Source organism: Humulus lupulus, chromosome 4, assembly GCF_963169125.1.
Source record: "Humulus lupulus chromosome 4, drHumLupu1.1, whole genome shotgun sequence".
Lineage (NCBI taxonomy): Eukaryota > Viridiplantae > Streptophyta > Magnoliopsida > Rosales > Cannabaceae > Humulus > Humulus lupulus.
Genome location: NC_084796.1, coordinates 165189123 through 165209004, shown reverse-complemented (window position 1 = coordinate 165209004; position 19882 = coordinate 165189123). Strand labels below are relative to the sequence as shown.

Here is a 19882-nt window from a genome sequence, read left to right as displayed (position 1 = left end):
CTAAGAGTTCTTGTAGCTGCATCTTCAACTCCTTGTGTTTGGTTGGTGTCATCCGGTATGGTGCCTTTGAGATAGGCTCGGTGCCCTATACTAGTTCAATTATGAAGTCATTTTCCCAAGTAGGTGGCAACCCTGGTAAGTCGTCAGGAAATACTTCTGGGAATACTTTTATAATGCAGATGTCTCCAACCTTTAGTGGTGTTGCCTTTACCACATCCATCAAGCTTGCTAAGAATGCGTGACATCCTTTCTCTATAATCCTTTGAGCTTTGAGAGATGGAATAAGCGGCGTACGTAGTCATGAAATCTTTCCCATAAAACATAGTCTCTGATCTTCAGGAGTGTCAAATGTCACTTGCTTACGTCTGCAGTCGATGGTTGCACCATTCCTTGCTAGCCAATCCATGCCCAGTATCACGTCGAAGTCTTTGATCTCTAACTCTATCAGGTCTCCTTCTAGTTCTACATCCTCAATTTTGATCGGTACGCCTCGTACTATCCGTGATGATAGGACTACTTCACCCGAAGGAAATTCTGTTACAAACCTAGTTCTAAATATTTCACAAGGTTTGTCTAATTTCTCTATCATTCCTAACAAGATATACGAGTTTGTTGCTCCCAAATCAAATAATACTGAACATATATTATTAAGGATAGGAATCTAACTTGTGAGCACTTTGTTACTAGCTTCAGGTTCTCCCTTGGTCAAGGCAAAGACTCTGGCTGAAACCATCTTGTTGTTCCTTTTCTCTTCTTGCTTGAGCTGGGGACATTCCCTCTTCTGATGACCTTCTTGACCACAATTGTAACATCCCTTGGTGTTTGCATGACACTCCCCAGGATGTTTCTTTTGGCACTTAAAGCACTGCAGGTATTCTACATAGCCCGACCTATTGCCCCCATTATTTGCCCGTGCTCTTTTATCATTGTCGGACTGCTTATTGTCAGGATGCCTTCTCTTCTAGCCATTATTGTTGCTATGCTGATGGCTATTGTGGTTGTTCCGACCGTTCTGAGGTTGATTTTCCTGCTTAGGTTCAGGCTTGCTGGCCTCCTCCTTACTGACATTTTCCTGAAGCCTTTCTACTTCTATAGCCATTTCTAGAGCATCGACATAAGTAGTGGTTCCAAGAGTTGCTAGCTAGACTCCTAGCTCAATCTTTGGTTTGAGTCCTCTAACGAACTTTGTGACCCTCAAAAAGTCTGTTGGAACCAACCCTGTTGCAAACTTGGCTAGTCGATCGAACTGACGAGCATACTCTACTACCGTCTAGTTGCCCTGCTCCACACTTGTGAACTCTTCTACCCTTGTGTTGATGATTGTAGAATTATAATACTTCTTGTGAAAGAGCTCCACAAATATAGTCCATGTCATGGTGGTGACATTGTTAGTCTGCTGTACTAAGTCCCACCAAATTCTAGCATCCTTCTTTAGAAGAGAAGAAATGCAGGATATGCGGTCCGCGTTGCAGAGATTCATGTGTACTAGGATTGGCTCTACATTCCTGAGCCATTCTTTCACCTCGAAGTTGTCGGTTGTCCCTTCAAAGTTAGGAGCGTGCTGCTTACGAAACCGCTCGTAGATTGGCTCCATGTATTGAGCTTGGTAGGGCGCATAGTTCGCCATTTGCCAACCCCCATAAGGACCTACTTGTTGGGGTGCTTGAACCGTTGGTTGAGGTTGCGGTTGTGACTGAGTCTGAGGCTACGGCTGAGCTTGTCGGAATTGTTGCTGAAGCAGTTCTTCCACTTGTTGTCGTAGTCGGACAATTTCAACGGTGTTGTCAACCAGAGGCGGCGGTGCACTTCTATTAGCAGCAGTATTGGTAGCACGCGCTCCCCTTCTTCGGATTGGAGGGGCTTCATTAGTGTCATGAGCTGCGCTGGAGGCATTGTCGGGTGTGCGTGTAGACCTTCTAAGCGACATCTTCAGCGAAGTTCTAACAGTCGAGAAAAAGCGTGTTAGAATTTACCCTAATAGGCTCTAAGGCAAAACCTAGTCTAAGCAAACATAACTCAGACCTATTAGTTATGATTTCTTATGAAAAAAATTAGGTACGCCTTCTTTATAATTAGGGTGTGTTTTTATACTTAGAAAATCAGCCATCTTTATTATTTTCTAGGTTTGTTTCTATTCATGCTATATGACTTAATTCTCAGACTCGAAACTCATCGTTGTTCAAAAGTTAACCGTATTGAGGGAGGGCTGGGATCAATATAATCGTTCCCACTACTATGGCCCCCTAAAAACTCAATATAGAACTCGGTTAAGTGATTTGTATCCACCCTCACCGAACTTGGTCATTATTTATTAAATTTATTATTTTTTATGATTGTAAAAAAAATCAAATCATACATGTCATTCAAAAATAACAATAATATTCATTTGGAAAAAGGTTTTCACTAAGTACAATAATAATAATAAATAAATAAACTAAACTAACATAATTAAGGTGAATTTAAAAATCAGGATCTTCTACATCTGACCCTTCATCTAACATATCATCATATACCTCCTCATAATCATCATTATCTTAAGCCTCAAAATTTCCTCGGGGAAGATTCATAAAAATTCTATGTTTTTGCTCATTTGTGAATTGAAATTCCAACTTAGAGGTGAACTTAAGTATGAGAAAATAATATCTCATGGCTACTGGTAAATCTTCTTCATCATCTATAGTCTCCCATATTTCTTCTAATGCTGAAATTACAGAAGAATAATCTTTAAAAAGCCTAATTACTAAGACATATTGCTCAGTAGCTCTCATCATAATTTGCTTAGTAGTTTGGAGGTGAACTATCTCCTTTTGGAATAAAATCAATCTCTGAGTGATTCTTTCTGACACTCCTACAGTATTCCTTGGCTCTTTAATCCTTTTCAATGCCATAATGGCTCGAATATCCTCATAGGTCAAGGCTCCATCCATTCTTAACTAAAAACATAAGGGCTAAAACATCAGCTATAAACATAAACATAATCATAATAAACATAAACACTTACATTGGCGGTTAGATTCGGAGCTTGTGTGTGTGCATCAAGGAGAACTTCATGCATATGAATCGTTGCTCTCTGATACCAACTGTAATGACCCAACTATTTCTAAGAGCTTGGACCATTAAAACTACTAGACATAGCTACTAATTTGGGAAACATACATTAGGAATAACATAACTTTATTTAAAACCCAAAATTTTGTCCCAATACAAAAAAATATAAAATAACATGTGATATGGTATGGGATCCCATTGTTTACAAAACATAAAACCTAACTTTAATTTGTTTAAATACTAAATGAGGAAATACATAAAAACATAAATAAAAAGACTTAAAAACAACATCATCCTCGATCGTCACACAGTCCATTCAATCCATTCATCCTTAACACACAAGCCAAGATGCCATGAATCTTTCTGCCTTCCATAAATCATTTCCCTGCATCAAGCTAAAAACAAAGGAATGAGCCTAATGCCCGGCAAGGAAAATCTACAAATATCATAAATCATAAACATAAGACTATATCTTATTCATATACTATAAAACATATGACTATAAAAACATATATCATATAGGACTACAATATTAATGGTCATTAACTCATTAACATGGCATGTGATAAACCATCTAGCTCCTCTGTCTACTAATCGAGGTAGGTTAGATCACATGGTAGTATATGATAACCCATCTAGCTCCTCTGTCTACTAATCAAGGTAGGGTAAATCATAATTCTAAACCAAGAAAATAATAAAAATTCTTGGGGCTTGCTGTCTAAGGAAGTCATATGCCCAATGACTACAAAACACAATTATACATATACATATCATAGCATAAAACATATCATAACATAAACATATAAACACATAAAATCTATCCTATTTTCCTTATTGAAAACCGGGATATTTGAGACCAAGAACGGGATTGGAACACTCCTAAAAAGCAATAGCAAACCCATGAGTATTTCTAAAGAATGAAGATGAAAAGAGAACTAAACAATCAAGAAGAAACTTACCGAAAAGAACTTTAAGTTTCAAGAAACTTAAACACCTAATCAAGAATCATAAACAAGAGTTAGGGTCTGAAATAAAATAAAAGAAAACTAAAGCACAACAAAGAACTGAACTTAAGGATATGAATACCTTGGTTGATCTTATGAATTGATCTAAACCTCGATACTAAAATCTCACTATCTCAATTCCCAAGTGTTTAGAAAAGCTTAGAATGATAAAGCTTTTAACCCAAAAACCCAAGTGTTTCTCTCTATAGTAACACTAGCAACTTGGAGGCTCTGAAAACTGCTTCAAGAATGAAGAAATGGATGAGTACTAGGGCCTATTTATAGAGTTCAAGGAGTGAAACTAACCCCTTTTAATTTGAATAATGAAATGAATATAAAATGAAAAAGATTTGAATTTTCGTTCAACGGACACCCAAAACTCGGTCAAAATCGTTCAAAGGCAGGTCTAAGTGGTTAAGCCTATTTTTAAAATTAAAATAAAAAATTTCAAAAATAAGAGTTGGAGGCGATATATCGCCCCCTATAGGCGATATATCGCCTCCCCCCATATTCCCGAGCCCTGTTCGATAGTTCGTGCAAAGTCAACGTTTTTTTCGTATCTTATGTACGCGATATATCGGCCCCTATAGCTGCAATATATCGGCATACATTGATATATCAAACACGTGTTTGCACTTTTTCAACATATTTTGAATTGATAAATTAGCTTTGATTGAGTCATAATATGATCCTAACAGTTGCTGGAAGGTTCTAGAGCTTCTAGATCTTTATTTTATTTAAACTATTCATAAAAAATAATTAAATCCTTAATAAACATTATTATGACAAGTGTCATACTCTTATTAATTCTATCTATTCCTTAGGTTATAATAAATATATTTCTAGAACCAGCAATATTAATCAAACCTTATGTTATAATTAATATTCTTAAACTATAGGTTAAACTTATAAAATCCCTAACTGTTGCTATGAGTGTCCAACTACGTCCTGACTTGAACCAAAATCCACAGAATCTAACATACTACAAACTAATACCAGCTACTACTACTATCTAGCTAGCTATGTAAATATTATGGGACACTTCAGTGAATTATTTGGTGAGTGGGAGGAATCCACCAAATTTGAAGGGTCAACAACTTAAAAAATTCTTTCACGATGTCAAGTCTTATTGTTTTGATGAACCATTTCTTTATAAACAATGTTAAGATCAAAAGATGAGGCATTGTGTTCCGGAAGAGGAGGTTCACAACATTCTTGAACATTGTCATTTAGGTCCCTATGGAGGGCATTTTGGTGGGCAGAGGACTGTTGCAAAAGTTTTCCAATCGGGTTATTATTGGCCTTCTATTTTCAAGGATGCTCATGAATTTTCTAAAATATGTGATAGATGCTAGCGGGTTGGTAATATTTCATCATGAAATGAGATGCCATTGAATGTCATTCTTCAAGTGGAGTTGTTCGATGTTTGGGGCATTGACTTTATGAGACCTTTCCATCCTTCCTTTGGGAACTTGTACATTTTTTTGGCTGTAGATTATGTATCAAAATGGGCTGAAGCAATACCAAGTCCCACCAATGATGCTAAGGTGGCGATAAAATTCTTACATAAGCACGTGTTTATTCCCTTTGGTACACCAATAGATCTTATTAGTGATGAGGGTACCCACTTTGTTAACAAAATTTTGGTTGCCCTCTTAGCTAAATATAGTGTGTGACACAAGATTGCTACAGCCTACCACCCACAAACAAATGGTCAAGCGAAAATATCCAATAGAGAGATCAAGGGAATTCTAGAGAAAGTGTTGAATCCTAGCAGAAAAGATTGGTCTCAAAGATTGGAAGATGCTCTTTGGGCCTATAGAACGACTTTCAAAACCCCTTTGAGAATGTCACCTTATTGTTTGGTTTTTGGGAAAGCTTGCCATTTTCCCTTTGAGTTGGAGCATAAGGCATATTGGGCCACTAAGAAGTTGAATATGGATCTCCAAGCTGCTGGAGAAGCTCGTCAATATCAATTAAATGAGTTAGAAGAGATGAGGTTGTTCTCCTATGAAAATGCTAAGCTTTATAAGGAGAAAGCAAGAGATTGAATGACCAGAAAATTCAATCTTGAGTCTTGGAGAAGAGGCAGCTAGTGATGCTCTTTAACTCGTGTTTGAAGTTGTTTCCTGGCAAATTGAAGTCCCGTTGGTCAGACCCATTCACCATGATGAAAGTTTATCCCTTTGGACTAGTTGAAGGGTGAGAAAATCAATCCTGGATGGAGTTTAAAGTGAATGGGCAGCATTTGATACATTATTGGGGAAGTGAAGTCAACTGGGAGAAGACCTCTATCACTTTGGAGGATCCTTAAAGTAGTTGTTGTTTTTGGTTGTGAAGTGATTATGGCACTATCTTCAAGACAACCCAAAGACAGAAGTATATATATAAAAAATATAGATATTTGTTTTTCTAAGTTCTTTTAGTTCTTTATTTTGGTTAGTTTAATTTCATGTGATAGTGTTGTTTTTGGAAGTGGTGTTACGTTTGTTCTTGTATTTCAGGGGTTTAAAAGTGAGAAATTGGTGTTTTGGAAGTAATTTTTGGGTCCGATGGTTTTGCAAACTTTTTGCTTCAGCAAACACGGAGCAAAAATTGGTCTCATTTCTAAAAAATAGAGGGGTTTCGTCTAAAATTGTGTTGAAGCAAAATTTTTGCAATTTGGAGCATGCACAAGTCAGCGAGACTTGTAATACATCGCCACAGTGGGGCATGGTCTCGCTCGGAAAAGAAAAAAAATAATAACCCCAAACTACTCAAGACAATACCCTAACCGGAATGCCCTAATTCCTTCCGTTTGTGCCTCTGTCAGTTTCCCTAGCCAACATAAAAAAAAATCAAACCATCACCATCATCATCTTCATCACCTTTGCCCACCCTTGCCCCCTTACATCTTGCCTTCTCAACCCCCTCGACCCCTGTACTCCGAGAGCCCAGACGTTAAACTTTTTCAGACGCGACCTAGCACACCAGACCTAGCACCCAGGCGCAACTCCATTCGCGTGCCACTCCAAGGCGCGATTTTGCCTGTGCCACCCTTTCCGTCGCCCTACCTCGAGCCTAGCCCCGACGACCCGTACCTTTGCACAACCAAAACTGAGCCCAGGCACTTCTGAACAAGCTTTGAGGGTGCCTAATGGGCACCACCACCAGGCGCGTTTCACTCTCTGCCTACACCGTGAGTGCTCAGCTCCAACCAACACAGTCACGTGACCCCATCGTCTCTATTTTCTGGGATCGTCCTTGGGTAACTGCTTTCCTTTATTTTTCCTTGCTACTTTTCATTTGTGCATCTACAGTGGATATTGTTCGGTGGTGGGGCTTGTTTTTTCTGAACTGTTATCGTTTCTGTTGGGGTAACTATTGGATGTGTTGAACAGGTTGTAAATCCAGTTGTACTGTTTGATTATGTGTTTCTTTTGGTATACTTGTCCTTTGTAAGAGTCTTACCAATATTATCCCCAAATACTTCCATAACTCCACAAATCAATGGGCGCCAAAACAAGAGCTAAAAAGATAAAATCCAAACCGCCCTCTACCCCACAACTATCCAAAAAGATATCCACCATTGCACACTCTACCCCGCCACCATCACCCTCACTAGCCACTGCCAATGACCCCACCACCATGACCACCAAACCATCAACCAAGAAAACAATCATCCAAAAGTCCAAAAAGCCAGCCAAACCACAGAAGACCACCACTACCATGAAAATTTTGACCAATCTGAAACATGCTACTGTACTGACCCCTAAGACCAAGAAAAATCCAGTTCCTTCAGTAGCATTTAAGAAATTTTCTTCTAATCAACCCAAGGAGATATATGAATCCATTAATAAAAAGAAGTTGCTCCCTGATAAAGGATTTTTGTCTGCTTCTGTTGTGGTGCTAGCCTACCTCAGTGACATCATAGAGAAGCACAAATGGGAATCTTTTGGTCAAAAACCTGAGCCTTCTATCATTCCTTTAGTGCGTGAATTTTACGCCAATATTGCGTCCTATGAGAATTCTGAAGTGGTAGTGCGAGGCAAGACTGTTTCATTTTCTAGTGCTGCTATTAACTTTAATTTTAGGCTTAAAATTTTTGAGTATGCTCTTTATAATGATATGGTAGTGGCCCCCACACCAGAACATTTTAACAAGGCACTGCAACTTGTAGCATATACAGGCGCTCAATGGTGCATTTCTTCCAGTGGTGCTCACACATTATTGCACACCTCTGTGTTACCTGAAGCTGGTGTGCGCTTGCATTTCCTTAAATGTTGTTTGTTACCTACCACACATGACACTATGGTGTACAAAGAGCGGTGCTTTTATTGTATTGCATGTTTGTCGAACAAAGTATCGATGGGGTAAGATTATCACTAGATAGATTGTTAGTTGTTCCAAAAAGAAGAAGGGGAAATTATTCTTTTCATCTCTCATCACTCAGTTGTGCCTTAGAGTTAGGTTTCCTTATGATACAAGTGAGGATGTACTTTTTGAGCGTCGTGACATTGATTTCCTCACTCTTGTTCAGCACCATGAGCCTGTGTCTACAGGTGGCCCATCCACCGCACCCCATATTGCTCCCACACTCACAGACATCCTTGATCAACAGCAGCAAATTCTTGGGCAGACGATGTCCATTGATACTCAACAGCAAGCATACTAGAAATATGCCAAGTAGCGGGATGTTGCGTTAATCAAGTCCCTTTAGCGAAACTTCACCAAGCCTATTTCTACATTCCCCAGTTCTATTTTGAAGAGGTGGGCAACTCTGGTTGTTCACGACGATCCTACTCCTTCGGATGCAAATTCGAGGAATAGGCACGGGCAGTATCCTTTACCCAACTTTTGTTTTTTCATTATTTTGTGGTTTGGTTTGTCCTGTTGTTTTATTTTAGTAGTCTATTGTTTAGTTCATGCTCCTATCTTTGTCTTGTTGTTTACAATTTTGTTTGTCTTGTTGTTTGATCATTCTTTTGAGGTTGTTCTATGTATTTGTCAGTGTTACCTATGGGGGCTCGATGACGATTTTGAAAACACTACAAAAATATCATAAATTTGAGTTGAAGCTGAATGTCTCTCTTCTTAAGTTTTAAACTTAAATTCTTTAGGTGTAAATGTTACTAGCAATTGATTAATGAGAGTGTTTCTCTTTTTAGTGTGTGCATAGCTTGATTAGACATTTTTTCGACCCTAGAAAGAATTAGATTCTTGTGAGAGCTTAAGTTTCTAGAATTACTTAGTGATTTTCCTTGAGGCGAAATCCTAGGCAGCACCACACCAATGACATGATTTAGGCCCTCCGTGGACTGTTCGAGCCTTTGAAGCCTACCCTTTATGCATTTTTATCCCTAGTCTCCCTATTGAGCTTAAGTGTCATTTTCTTGTTTAGCCACTTATTAGCCTAGCTACATATAATAACCTATTTTCAGTATACCCTTTAGCACCTTGATCTTTATAGGATTTATTTGTTGTTGTATTTTGGGGGGTTGCGAGGAGTGGAGAGTGTGAGAGGCATTGGGTGAGCGCTTTCATTTTCTTCTTTTGCTTGTTTTCACCATTGGGGACAATGTTGATTTTATGTTTGGGGGGAGAGTGTATTCTCATTTTTCTTGTTCTCTTGCCATCTAGTTGTTTATCTTCATTCTAAAAAAAATAGAAAATCTAAAATGAAAAAAAATTCAAAAGAAAAAAAATTAAGATGTGCACTCCCTTTCATCAAAGGAAAGTTTGAAAAAGAAAAATAAATTTCAGAAAAATTCAAGCAAAAAAAGAAGCAATCAAGTATGTTGGTAAATAAGTTTGGGGGTGCGACTCTTAAAATAAAAGAAAGATTTGTTTTAGTTTTTTTCTTTGTATGATAGTAATAAAGGCTAGTGACAAGAGTTATATTTTGTTGTGGGGTGTTCTTTGGGGAAATTAATGTGTGCATTGATTTAGGTCTTAGAAAGATTGAAGTGTTTAGGGTTATTTCAGTAAAAAATTAATCTCTCTTATCCTACCTTCACCCTAGCCTATCATTACAAGCTTGATAAAATCCTATTGATCTTTGGTGTGGTGTTTGTCTACATTAGTACGGAGGGAATCACTAAGTAACTTATGGAGACATTATTTAAGCTTTAGGACCACGGTCTAGATTGATTTGGGTGATAATAAATGTTTGGGAAAAGCTATGCATGCACCAAAGGGAGAAACACTTGACTCATATTTTGACAGCAACATTAGTACTTGAAGAGTTTGGTTTAAAGCCTATGTTAGTGTGAATTTAAGTTTCTGTAATCCAGCAATAAAATTCTCGATAGTTTTCTCATTTTTGGCATTAGCAAAGCAAGTTTATCCCCCCTTGTTGTGTCTGTCTATGTTGGTTGTCATTTTTCTTTTATTGATCAATTTGTGTGTCTTTTGTTATCTTTTGAGATTCATCATTCAAGAACGAGTAATGTCTTAACTTTTGGGGTGTGATAACTCTTGAATAAAGAGTTATTTCTTGTGCCTTTGAACTTATAAATGTGGAAAAATCGTGGGTGATGTTAGTTTATTATTAGCTATTGTAACTAATTGTTGTGTTTTTATGATCTTAGTTAGTTTAGTTGTTTTTTGTAGTTTTTAAGAGCTAATGGGTTGAAAAAAATAGTTTCATGGATAGAAATTTGTACAAATAACGAAACTAGAATTGTGAAACTATCTAAGCTAAATTGTGATCCTGAAATAGCAGGTTTGTGGTAGTAAAGCAGATTTTGCGGAAGCATTTTGATCAGGTTGCATTTGGAAATTTATGCGTGCTTGGAAATTGAGAAGGTGTGCTGGATTAGTGGCTTAGGTGGCAAGTACATAGGGCATAAGTCAATTTGGAAGCAAATGACAGGGAAAGGAAGGAAAGAAAACCCATGTGCGAATCAAATGAGGGGCAATTTTGTACTTAGATGACTAAAGGTATAAAGAGACAACAAGACGCATAAAGAAAATAAGTTTGCCATTTTTTGAGAAAAGAAAAGAGAAAAGGACAGTAAAAGAAAAACCAGAGAAACAAGAAGGAAAAAGAAGGAAGAAGAGGAGAACGATGAAAGAAGATTCATCATCAATTGGATTTGTTCTTTCTCTTAGTCTAAGTTTCATCTTGTATTTTCTATTTTAATTTATACTTTGATACTTATGGGCAGAATTGAAAGTTGATTAATGCTTTTTAAATTAGCCATGAACTAATCTTTTGTCGCTTGAATTGGTGATGAACCCTATGTCATAGTGTAGAAATTTCTTGAGCTTTTATTTTATTTGAACCTCTCTTGTTCATTCAAGTGTGCTTGATGTTAATTTCTTGTTGTTGTTTGCAAAGAAATGGCAAGATGCTTAGTTATGTTTGATGCTGGAAGGATTAAATATAATGGAAAGAACTTGGATGACACAAGTTCATAATCTGTGTTAGGTTATGTTAGTAAATAACATAGGGATGTGTTATTTTCCTTGTGTAACTTTTGAGAACTGAACCTTGACTTTGTATTCTTCAATTTGATTTGGCATATGAATATGTTTAATTAGGTAAAAGAATTAATATCATATGATTTGGGAAAGTTTGATGAGCTTTTATTGAATTCTTGTTAACCTGGGAGTTTTGCTAAAATATTGCTGCCGCAATCTCTTCAATATAATTAAACATAGGGGGGTTTAATAATTCAAGTCCATTCTACAATCTGCGTATTTATTTCTGATTACTTTGTTTAGTTCAGTTTTAGTTTCAGTATTTCATCTTTTTAATATTTTATTTAGCTTACAAACAACCAATTTAATTTTTAATACCTTTAAGTTCCTTAGTAATTGTTTTGCCTATTTTTCTATTTTGCAATCCCCGTGGAGATGATTTACTTATCATTTTATTACTTGTGTGATTACGTGCACTTGCATCTTTAATTCATTTAAATTCTCAGAACAAGCGGCCCAGATTTATGTCGAGGTGTCGGACAGCCCAGTGGTTGAGCTTCCGTAGTTGCTAATATTTCCAGAATTCTATGAGGGGGAGGAGCTGGCCAGGTACTAGCGATGGTGGAGCATTTTAACTCCCACCTACGGGAAGGGGAATAGTCCTTGTAGGTGCTGACCAACCACATCTGCCAATACAAACCCTAAATGGCAGGCCCCGGTTCCTCAAATTGGCAGGACCAAGTTAGAGTTGATTTTTGTAGATAATATGGTGGCAAAGATCCTCCAGGGGATAAGGTCCATCATGTCCAAGATGACCTCTCACATATTTGCGAGAATTGTTAGTGACAACAAGGCTGGCCTTCTCGTCTCATATTGCTACTCCTCTACCCAGGTAAGCATTCAGACTTTTATCTGTCTTTGAAAACTTCCCACTTTGGTACTGACTGTTATTAATTTTTAGATTGTTGTTATGTGTCAGTGGTTGAGGGACCATGCCTAGAGGTCCTTCGATCTGAAACATGCCTAGGAGAAGCTAGCCGCATTAAGGGCTCACCAAGGTGTCTCTCCCAAGAGTAAGAGTGGGTTAATAAGTTATGCGAGGGTGCAAAGACTCGTTCTCAGGAGGTTGGGAATGTAGTGGAGGAGTAGCGGACCCAGGCTCTAGCAATGGATGAAACTCTGACCAAGGAAGTCGAAGATGAGAAGGCTCACTCCAAGGCACTTGCGAAGGCACTTGCGAAGGCCCTAGACAAAGAAACTGAAGAAGCCTGGGTTGATCGTAAAGAGACCAAGGTGGCTCGAGATGAATCCAATGCATCTCGAGAGAAGGTCGCGAAAGCCTTGGGGAAGCCATGCATTCTGCGAATGAGACTCCTAGGGATCGAGGGGAGGCTACTCAAGCAATGAGGGTCAAGCAGCTGCGTCAGAGATGGAGGCCCTCTGACACAAATTTGAGGAGCTAAACATGTAGGTCGATGTGCTAGCTGAGGACAAAAACTATGTTGCCTGATTGAGAAATCGGGACATGGACTTGGCCTTTACCAATGAGCTAAACATGTGGCTAATCTTCAAGGAGTGTTTGCGTGCAGAAGAGGCCGTCACCGATGCTGCTAGGGTTGCCAAGGAAGTTGGGGAAGCTCCAGAGGTGGATTCCATCATCGAGGAAGTCCCTTCTAGTGAGATCTAGGCCATTCTTTTGATCTCTTTTATTTATTTAAGTAATCAGGCTCGAGTGCCACTTTTTATTGGGGTACAAAAAATTTATTGCTCAAGCCCCTGAGAACATTTGTAGATAATTTTTGGAATGGCTCTTTCGCTTGCTCCATTTACTTGCCTATTTTTTCTTTTCAATTAACACGTTTTTAACATAATGTTTAGTAATAATGCAAATTGGACTTAAAATGTACAAGGTTTTTCTCAAATTATTACCATAATGTAGCATCACGAAAAAATATATTTATTCAACATTTTTTATCCACCATACGTGGGCCTTAGTCTTAAGAGACTAAGGTCTTGGATGCCCTAGTTTATGCAACTTGGGACTTGAGCTCAAGTCTTTGAAACTCGGGTGTAGAAAACCCAAAAATAATTTGACCCCTGAGTACTTAGTGTTTCTTCGCGGGCACTTGGTCCTCGGGTAGTAACTTTAATTTTTTGTCCAAGTTTGGGAAAATTGGGACTTGTGCTGGAGTCTGGACGACTCAGGTCTTGGAATCCCAAAAAAATTTAGGTTCTCGGGAACTTAGTGTTACTTCGCGAGCACCCACTCCTCAGGGAGGAACTCTGATTACCTTAGCTTTTATGTCTAGTCTAGGACACTTATTTCTCTTTTGCCTAAGTTTAGGAAACTTAAGTATGTCTAAGTTTATACAACTTTAGACTTGTGGCCGAGTATTAGGTAACTTAAGGCTTGAATCTGAGTACAGAAGACTTTGGTCTTATTAACCTTTAGATTCACGGGTGCTTAGTCCTTGGAAAGTAACTTGAGTTCTCCACCCTTAGGCTATTTAGGTTTAGGTCGTGACATAGGGTTTACTCTCAGGTGCCCACATAGGCTCCTCAAACTGAGTTCTCTAGGTCATTTCTAATAAATTCTCGCATGATTTGACACTAGGTTTACTCCACCCATAGTAGGCTTAGTTCCCTAGGTCATTCCTCGAAAGCAATTACCTCTTAAGGTGACCCAGCTATGCCCGCCAAGTGATCAAAGATCGGTCTGCATTCATTTGTCTAGGCCAGCGGGCGGTGCTCCACGGGTAATAAAACATAACACAAATAAAAAATACAAGCAAATTCTCACAATTTCATCTATCATGTTTTGTGTACACGATTTTCATTAAGGTGCCCGGAGGCTACATATGATTACAAAATTTACACAATACAATCTGCTAGTACTACTGGTAATACCAACGAAGGTGCTAAGCATTCCAAGTCTGGGGTACCAACTCCCCGCGTAAACGGGCCAGCTAGTATGTTCTAGGATACACGGTGCTCTCAACTTGGTATGGACCTTCCTAGTTAGGGCCCAACATTCCAGCACTTGGATCTCAGGTACCTAGGAAAAATCTTCGCTACACTAAGTCTCTAACCTCAATTTTTTTTCTTTCACTTTAGAATTGAAGTGTTTTGCCACTTTCTATTGGCAAGATGCTTCACGAAGCTATGAAGCTTCTCAGATTTCCTCAATATGATCGCCACAAAAGCATTCATGCACTTCTCGGAGGATCAGATTGGCTTCTTTCTTGGACACACATTGGAGTAGTGGCAATGAATATCCTTGCCTGTACAACTTATTGTCCATTATTATGTACCGAGGCACCTAGTAAAGTAGCCTTCGAGCCACTTTCTTGTCCTATGATAATTCTCTGGAGACAAGGTACTTCACAATGGGTTCCATCCACCCGTCCTTGGCCTGGCCACTTCTACCTCCTCAAGAGCTGTGATGCTCAAAGAAACCAAGTTGTCGATGGGGACCACATTGAGCAACTCCACATCATTGGTGGTAACTAGTTTGGCTAGGGCATCAACATTAGAATTCTGTTCCCGCGGAACTTGTCGGATGGTAAATCTTTCGAAGTTGTGTAGCATTTCTTGGGTATTTGTCAAGTAAGTGTCCTTCTTGTTTTCTCGAGCCTGGTACTCAACAAAGACTTGGTTCACTACAAGTTAAGAATCATTGTATATCTCGAGGCCCTCAACTTTTACCTCCAGGGAAACTTGAAGTCTAGTTATCAGGGATTCATATTCAACTTCGTTGTTCGAGGCATCAAAACTAAATCTCAAAGCATTGTGAACTCTATGTCTCTCAAGGGACACCAAGATAAGGCCTGCTCCATCCCCATTCTCATTGGAGGATCAAACCATAAACAACTTCCATATGGGCCAAACAGTTAAGGACTCCTCGAGTTTTTCATGCTTTCCTGTGCACTCCGCAATAAATTCTGGCAGTGCTTGCTTTTTTATGGCAGTCCTCAGGCAGTAGTTGATGTCAAACTGGCTAAGTTCAACTGCCCATTTGAGGAGTCTCGCAAAGGACTCTGGCTTCTGGAGGACTTACGAGAAGTTGTCATTAGACAGAAGGTCAGCTTCTCCATGAGTGGATATCTATAATTTCCCCTGAGGAGTCTTTTTCTCACGTAGTAGACAGGATGTTGGACGCGGCCTTCCTCACGGACAAGGGCTGCACTAAAGGAGTCCTTGGAAACGACCATATAGAGCAGAAGGAGTTCTCTGTGTATAGGCTTTGACAGAATTGGGGGATTCTCCATGTGTGCCTTAAGTTGCTGGAACGCTTGCTCACACTCCTCCGTCCATTTAAACCTCTGACCTCCTCGAAGGGTATTAAAGAATGGGATGCACTTTTCGATAGCCTTGCACACAAAGTGGCTGAGAGCTACTATCTGATCTATTAGGCTTTGTATGTCCTTATGCTTCCTGGGGGATGGCATCTCGTTCTTGAGATTTGCCTCTATTCCTCGGGCACTGACAATAAATCCCAGAAATTTCATAGAGGTTACCCAAACGTGCATTTTTGGGGATTTAGCTTCATCCCAAACCTGCAAAGGACTGAGAATGCTTCTGCCAGATCTTTCAGATGTTCGGGATTGTCCATGTATACATACATGTTTTGATCAAGTTAGTTTCTGAACATTTTGTATAATAGCCTCTGTTACGTGGCTCCAACATTCTTCAAGCCAAAAGGCATCACTTTGTACAAGTAAACACCTTTCTCTGTTCGGAAGCTAATGTGCTCCTAATCTGCAACATGCATGGAAATCTAGTTATACCCCGAGTAGGAATCCATGAAAGTGAGGAGCCAATACCTAGAGATGGCATCAACCATCTAGTCAATCTTTGGCAAATGGAAGCAGTCCTTTGGGCAGGCCTTGTTTAGGTCAGAGAAGTCAATGCAAGTCCTCCAGGTGTCATTTGGCTTCAAAACTAGCACTGGATTTAACAACCACTTGGTGTATTTGGCCTCCCGAATGAACCCATTCCTGAGGAGCTTGTCAACCTCTGCTGTGAAGCCCTCCGCCCTAATCGGGTCCATCGTCATCCTCTTTTGTTGAATTGGGGCAATGTTTGGGTGTATGTTTAAGGCGTGGTGGATGATATTGGGATCAATCCCCATCAAGTCTACATGAGCCCAAGAAAAGACATTAATGTTCTCACGGAGAAAGCTCACCAAAGCTTCTCGGACCCCCGCCTTGAGGTTCTTCTTGACCTTGGTCTTCCCTCTGGGTTGGAGTTGTCGAGGATGACTTCTTCAACCTCCTCCATGGGCTTCATAACCCTATCATATCCAACCTGAGGGTCCAACTTGTTGGACCCCCCCACTTCGAGAATAGCTTGGACCTCCATCTCATTTGAAGGAGGCTACTTAATGAATGCTTATTTTATGTACTCATTTATGTCTCTTTTATCTTGACTTGGTGGGCTTACTTCAAGTTTTTATGTGGATTTGATGTATTCTTTAAAGTGTGTAGGAATAAGCTTAATTGATTATTTTGTGGCAAACTTGGAACTTCAAGCAAAACATTGACCATTATTCCTTTATATTCTAGACAAACTTCTGAAAATAAAAGTTATAGATCTATTTCTCAGCCTTCAATAGCTTTTTGAATCGTTGCATTTGGAGTTTGGATAAAAACGTTATACATGTTTTACTAAGCAATGTCAAAACTGAGAAATGAAACGAGCTGAAAAAAATCAAGTCTACTAGAAATTGACCCAAGAGGCACCATTGCACCAAAAAGGAGGTGTCATTGCACCTAAAAGGAGGCGTCATTGCACCTGGATTGTTGCCAGAATTTAAAATTTCATTTTGAGTGAGAGCTTTAGGTGCTATTGCGCCTGGTTTGCAGCGCTATTACAGCGTGCTTGTAAATTACGAGTTTTTTTAAGAATTTTGAGGGTAGTTTCTTGGGTGTTATAAATATACAGTTAGGGTTTCATTAAAGAGTCTTTTGGAATGTCTTGGAGGCAAAGAATACATTGGAGAACAAGGAGAAGAAGGATTGAAGTCAAATTAAACATCTAAACTAGTTTTTTTTCACATACTTTTCTTTTTAGTTTAACTAGTTATGAATATGAATGTTATTGGTTTAATGTTTTTGATCATGAACTAAATATATTTTCTACAGTATTGATGTAATTTTTTTAAGTTATTGAATTAATGAATTGACATTATTCCCATGAAGTTTTTCTAACTTGTTCATGCATTCTTTTATTTAATTCTTATCTTTTTTTCATCTTAATCATGATTGACTTGAATTGAGATTTAGGATTTTATACTTGAGAGAGGTAATCTTAAATTGGACCTAGAATTGTATAACATATGAACATTGTGAGATTGAGAGATTCAATCATTTCTATGAGTTTCATTAAAAGAACCATATTGCTTAGTGAATTCTTGTTTAATTAATATTGAATGGAGATATATTGTTGATTAATTGAGAATAATTTCACTTACGCTTGAGAAAGGTAGATGATTTAAATTAGGGTTCTTAAAATTACAAATTAGGAAAATAGATTGGGATAGTTGATAAACTGAGATTAATAATTTGAAATAGGGAAATCAATATTCTAGGTTTACAGTATCTGATTTTCAATTTGTTTATCATTATTATTTTATTGTTTTATTTATTTTGTTTTTTTAAACATTCTTATTTTCGATATCTCTTATTAAAATTTAAGGCTTAAAAGTTTAGCAATTAGAAAATTAATAAATCATTCCCTTTCAAATCGACATGCTTTTTAATCAAAACATTACTACAATAACATTGTACGCTTGCGGTAATAAAATATGTACAATGTTTTTGGCAGCGTTGACAGGGATTGAAATTTTTTAATTTTTGCTAATATTATTTCTATAAGTCTTTGTTTTACATTACAATTAAATTTTAGTTTTTACTAACTTGATTGTTGCTTCATGTTCAATTTGTGCATAGAAGTCAGAGTTCTACACCTATCGAGCCTCTAGAGAAATAAATTGAGCAAACGCTAAGACACTTGAGGGAAAGAAGAAGGATATACTTCACCATAGAACAAAACAACGAGGTTAATAATAAGTAAGCAAATGTTCCAATCGCTCCACAACAACAAAGGGAAGTTGTGATTACTGCATGCCCATTGTTAATGAGAACCTCACTGGAATTGCTAATCCCGCCATTGCTACTAATAATTTTGAGTTGATGCCAGCATTGGTAAATATGGTGCATCAGAATCAGTTTGGGGGTATGGTTACTGAAGACCCTAATATTGATCTAGAAATTTTCTTGGAGGTTTGTGCTACGGTAAAGATGAATGGTGTTTTTGATGACGCCATTAGACTATGTCTCGTACCTTTTTCTCTAAGGGATAGAGGAAGGAGTTGGTTGCACTCTCTACCACCATGCTCCATTACTGCATGGAATGAAATGGCAAGAAAGGTTTTAGAAAAAAAATTCCCCCATCAAATTTTGCTCAATTAAGAAGGGAAATACATCAGTTCAGACAACTTGAGTCCAAATCATTCTATGAGTCTTGCCCTTAACATGGTTATAAAAACTGGATGCAAGTGCAAATTTTCTACAATGGGTTGAATGGCCCAACCAGGACTATAATAGATGTTGCTGCTGGAGGGACATTATTGGGAAAGACTGCTAACGAATCACTTAATTTGATGGAAGAAATGGCTATTAATATTTGAAAATGACCCAATGAGCGTTCAATGCCTCAAAAGGTATGTGGGTTGTATGAAGTAGATCCTATGACATCTATAACAGCTCAGTTTGTTTCCTTTTCTAACATAGTGGCTGCCTTATTAACCAAAAATAGCCCATCAATCATTGAGAGCGTTGTTGCTGCTGCATCAAAGTCTGGGGTTGGTTTGAATTAAGGGAAAGCACAATATGTGTCTAATGGAAATTACAACTACCGGGGTAACCATATGCCAAACTATTAGCATTCGGGGTTGAAGTGTTAGGAGTGTGTCCTAAAAGCATGTAAAGACATTTGTTTTTCTGTGAATAAATAAATACAATGGTTTATTATTATTGTTATATTTAGATTGTTAAATTATTGTTTGAAGAATTTTGTAAATATCAGAAAAATTCCATATTCATTATTGAGGATGTGATCTTGTATTAGTACGAGAGAATTAAGATCACATAAATGAATAAAAATAGTCAACAACAACAAATTAAAGTTATGGAATTCTTTAATTGGAGTTGTAAGTACGATTTACTGAGTATCATAATGATACAAATAATCTAGATTCGGATTATTGATGTGGAAAGACATCTTGGTAAAGGTGCTTTATATAATATGATTATATATGACATGGACCGATATGAATTAAAGTCTTTATCCAAAAACCATTTAACAATAAACACTTGTAATTCATATCATAACTAATGATCATTTATAGATCAACCTAAATCCAG

The 19882-nt window shown here is 38.1% G+C and overlaps 1 protein-coding gene across 1 annotated transcript; it reads left to right on the top strand.

Annotated features, from left to right (window-relative positions):
* Positions 1-5227: 5227 nt before the first annotated feature.
* LOC133832646 (uncharacterized) lies at positions 5228-6103 on the top strand. Its single transcript, XM_062262958.1, has 2 exons — positions 5228-5342; positions 5745-6103. Exons 1-2 carry the CDS (start codon positions 5228-5230, stop codon positions 6101-6103), a joined length of 474 nt encoding a protein of 157 aa, XP_062118942.1.
* Positions 6104-19882: the final 13779 nt, after the last annotated feature.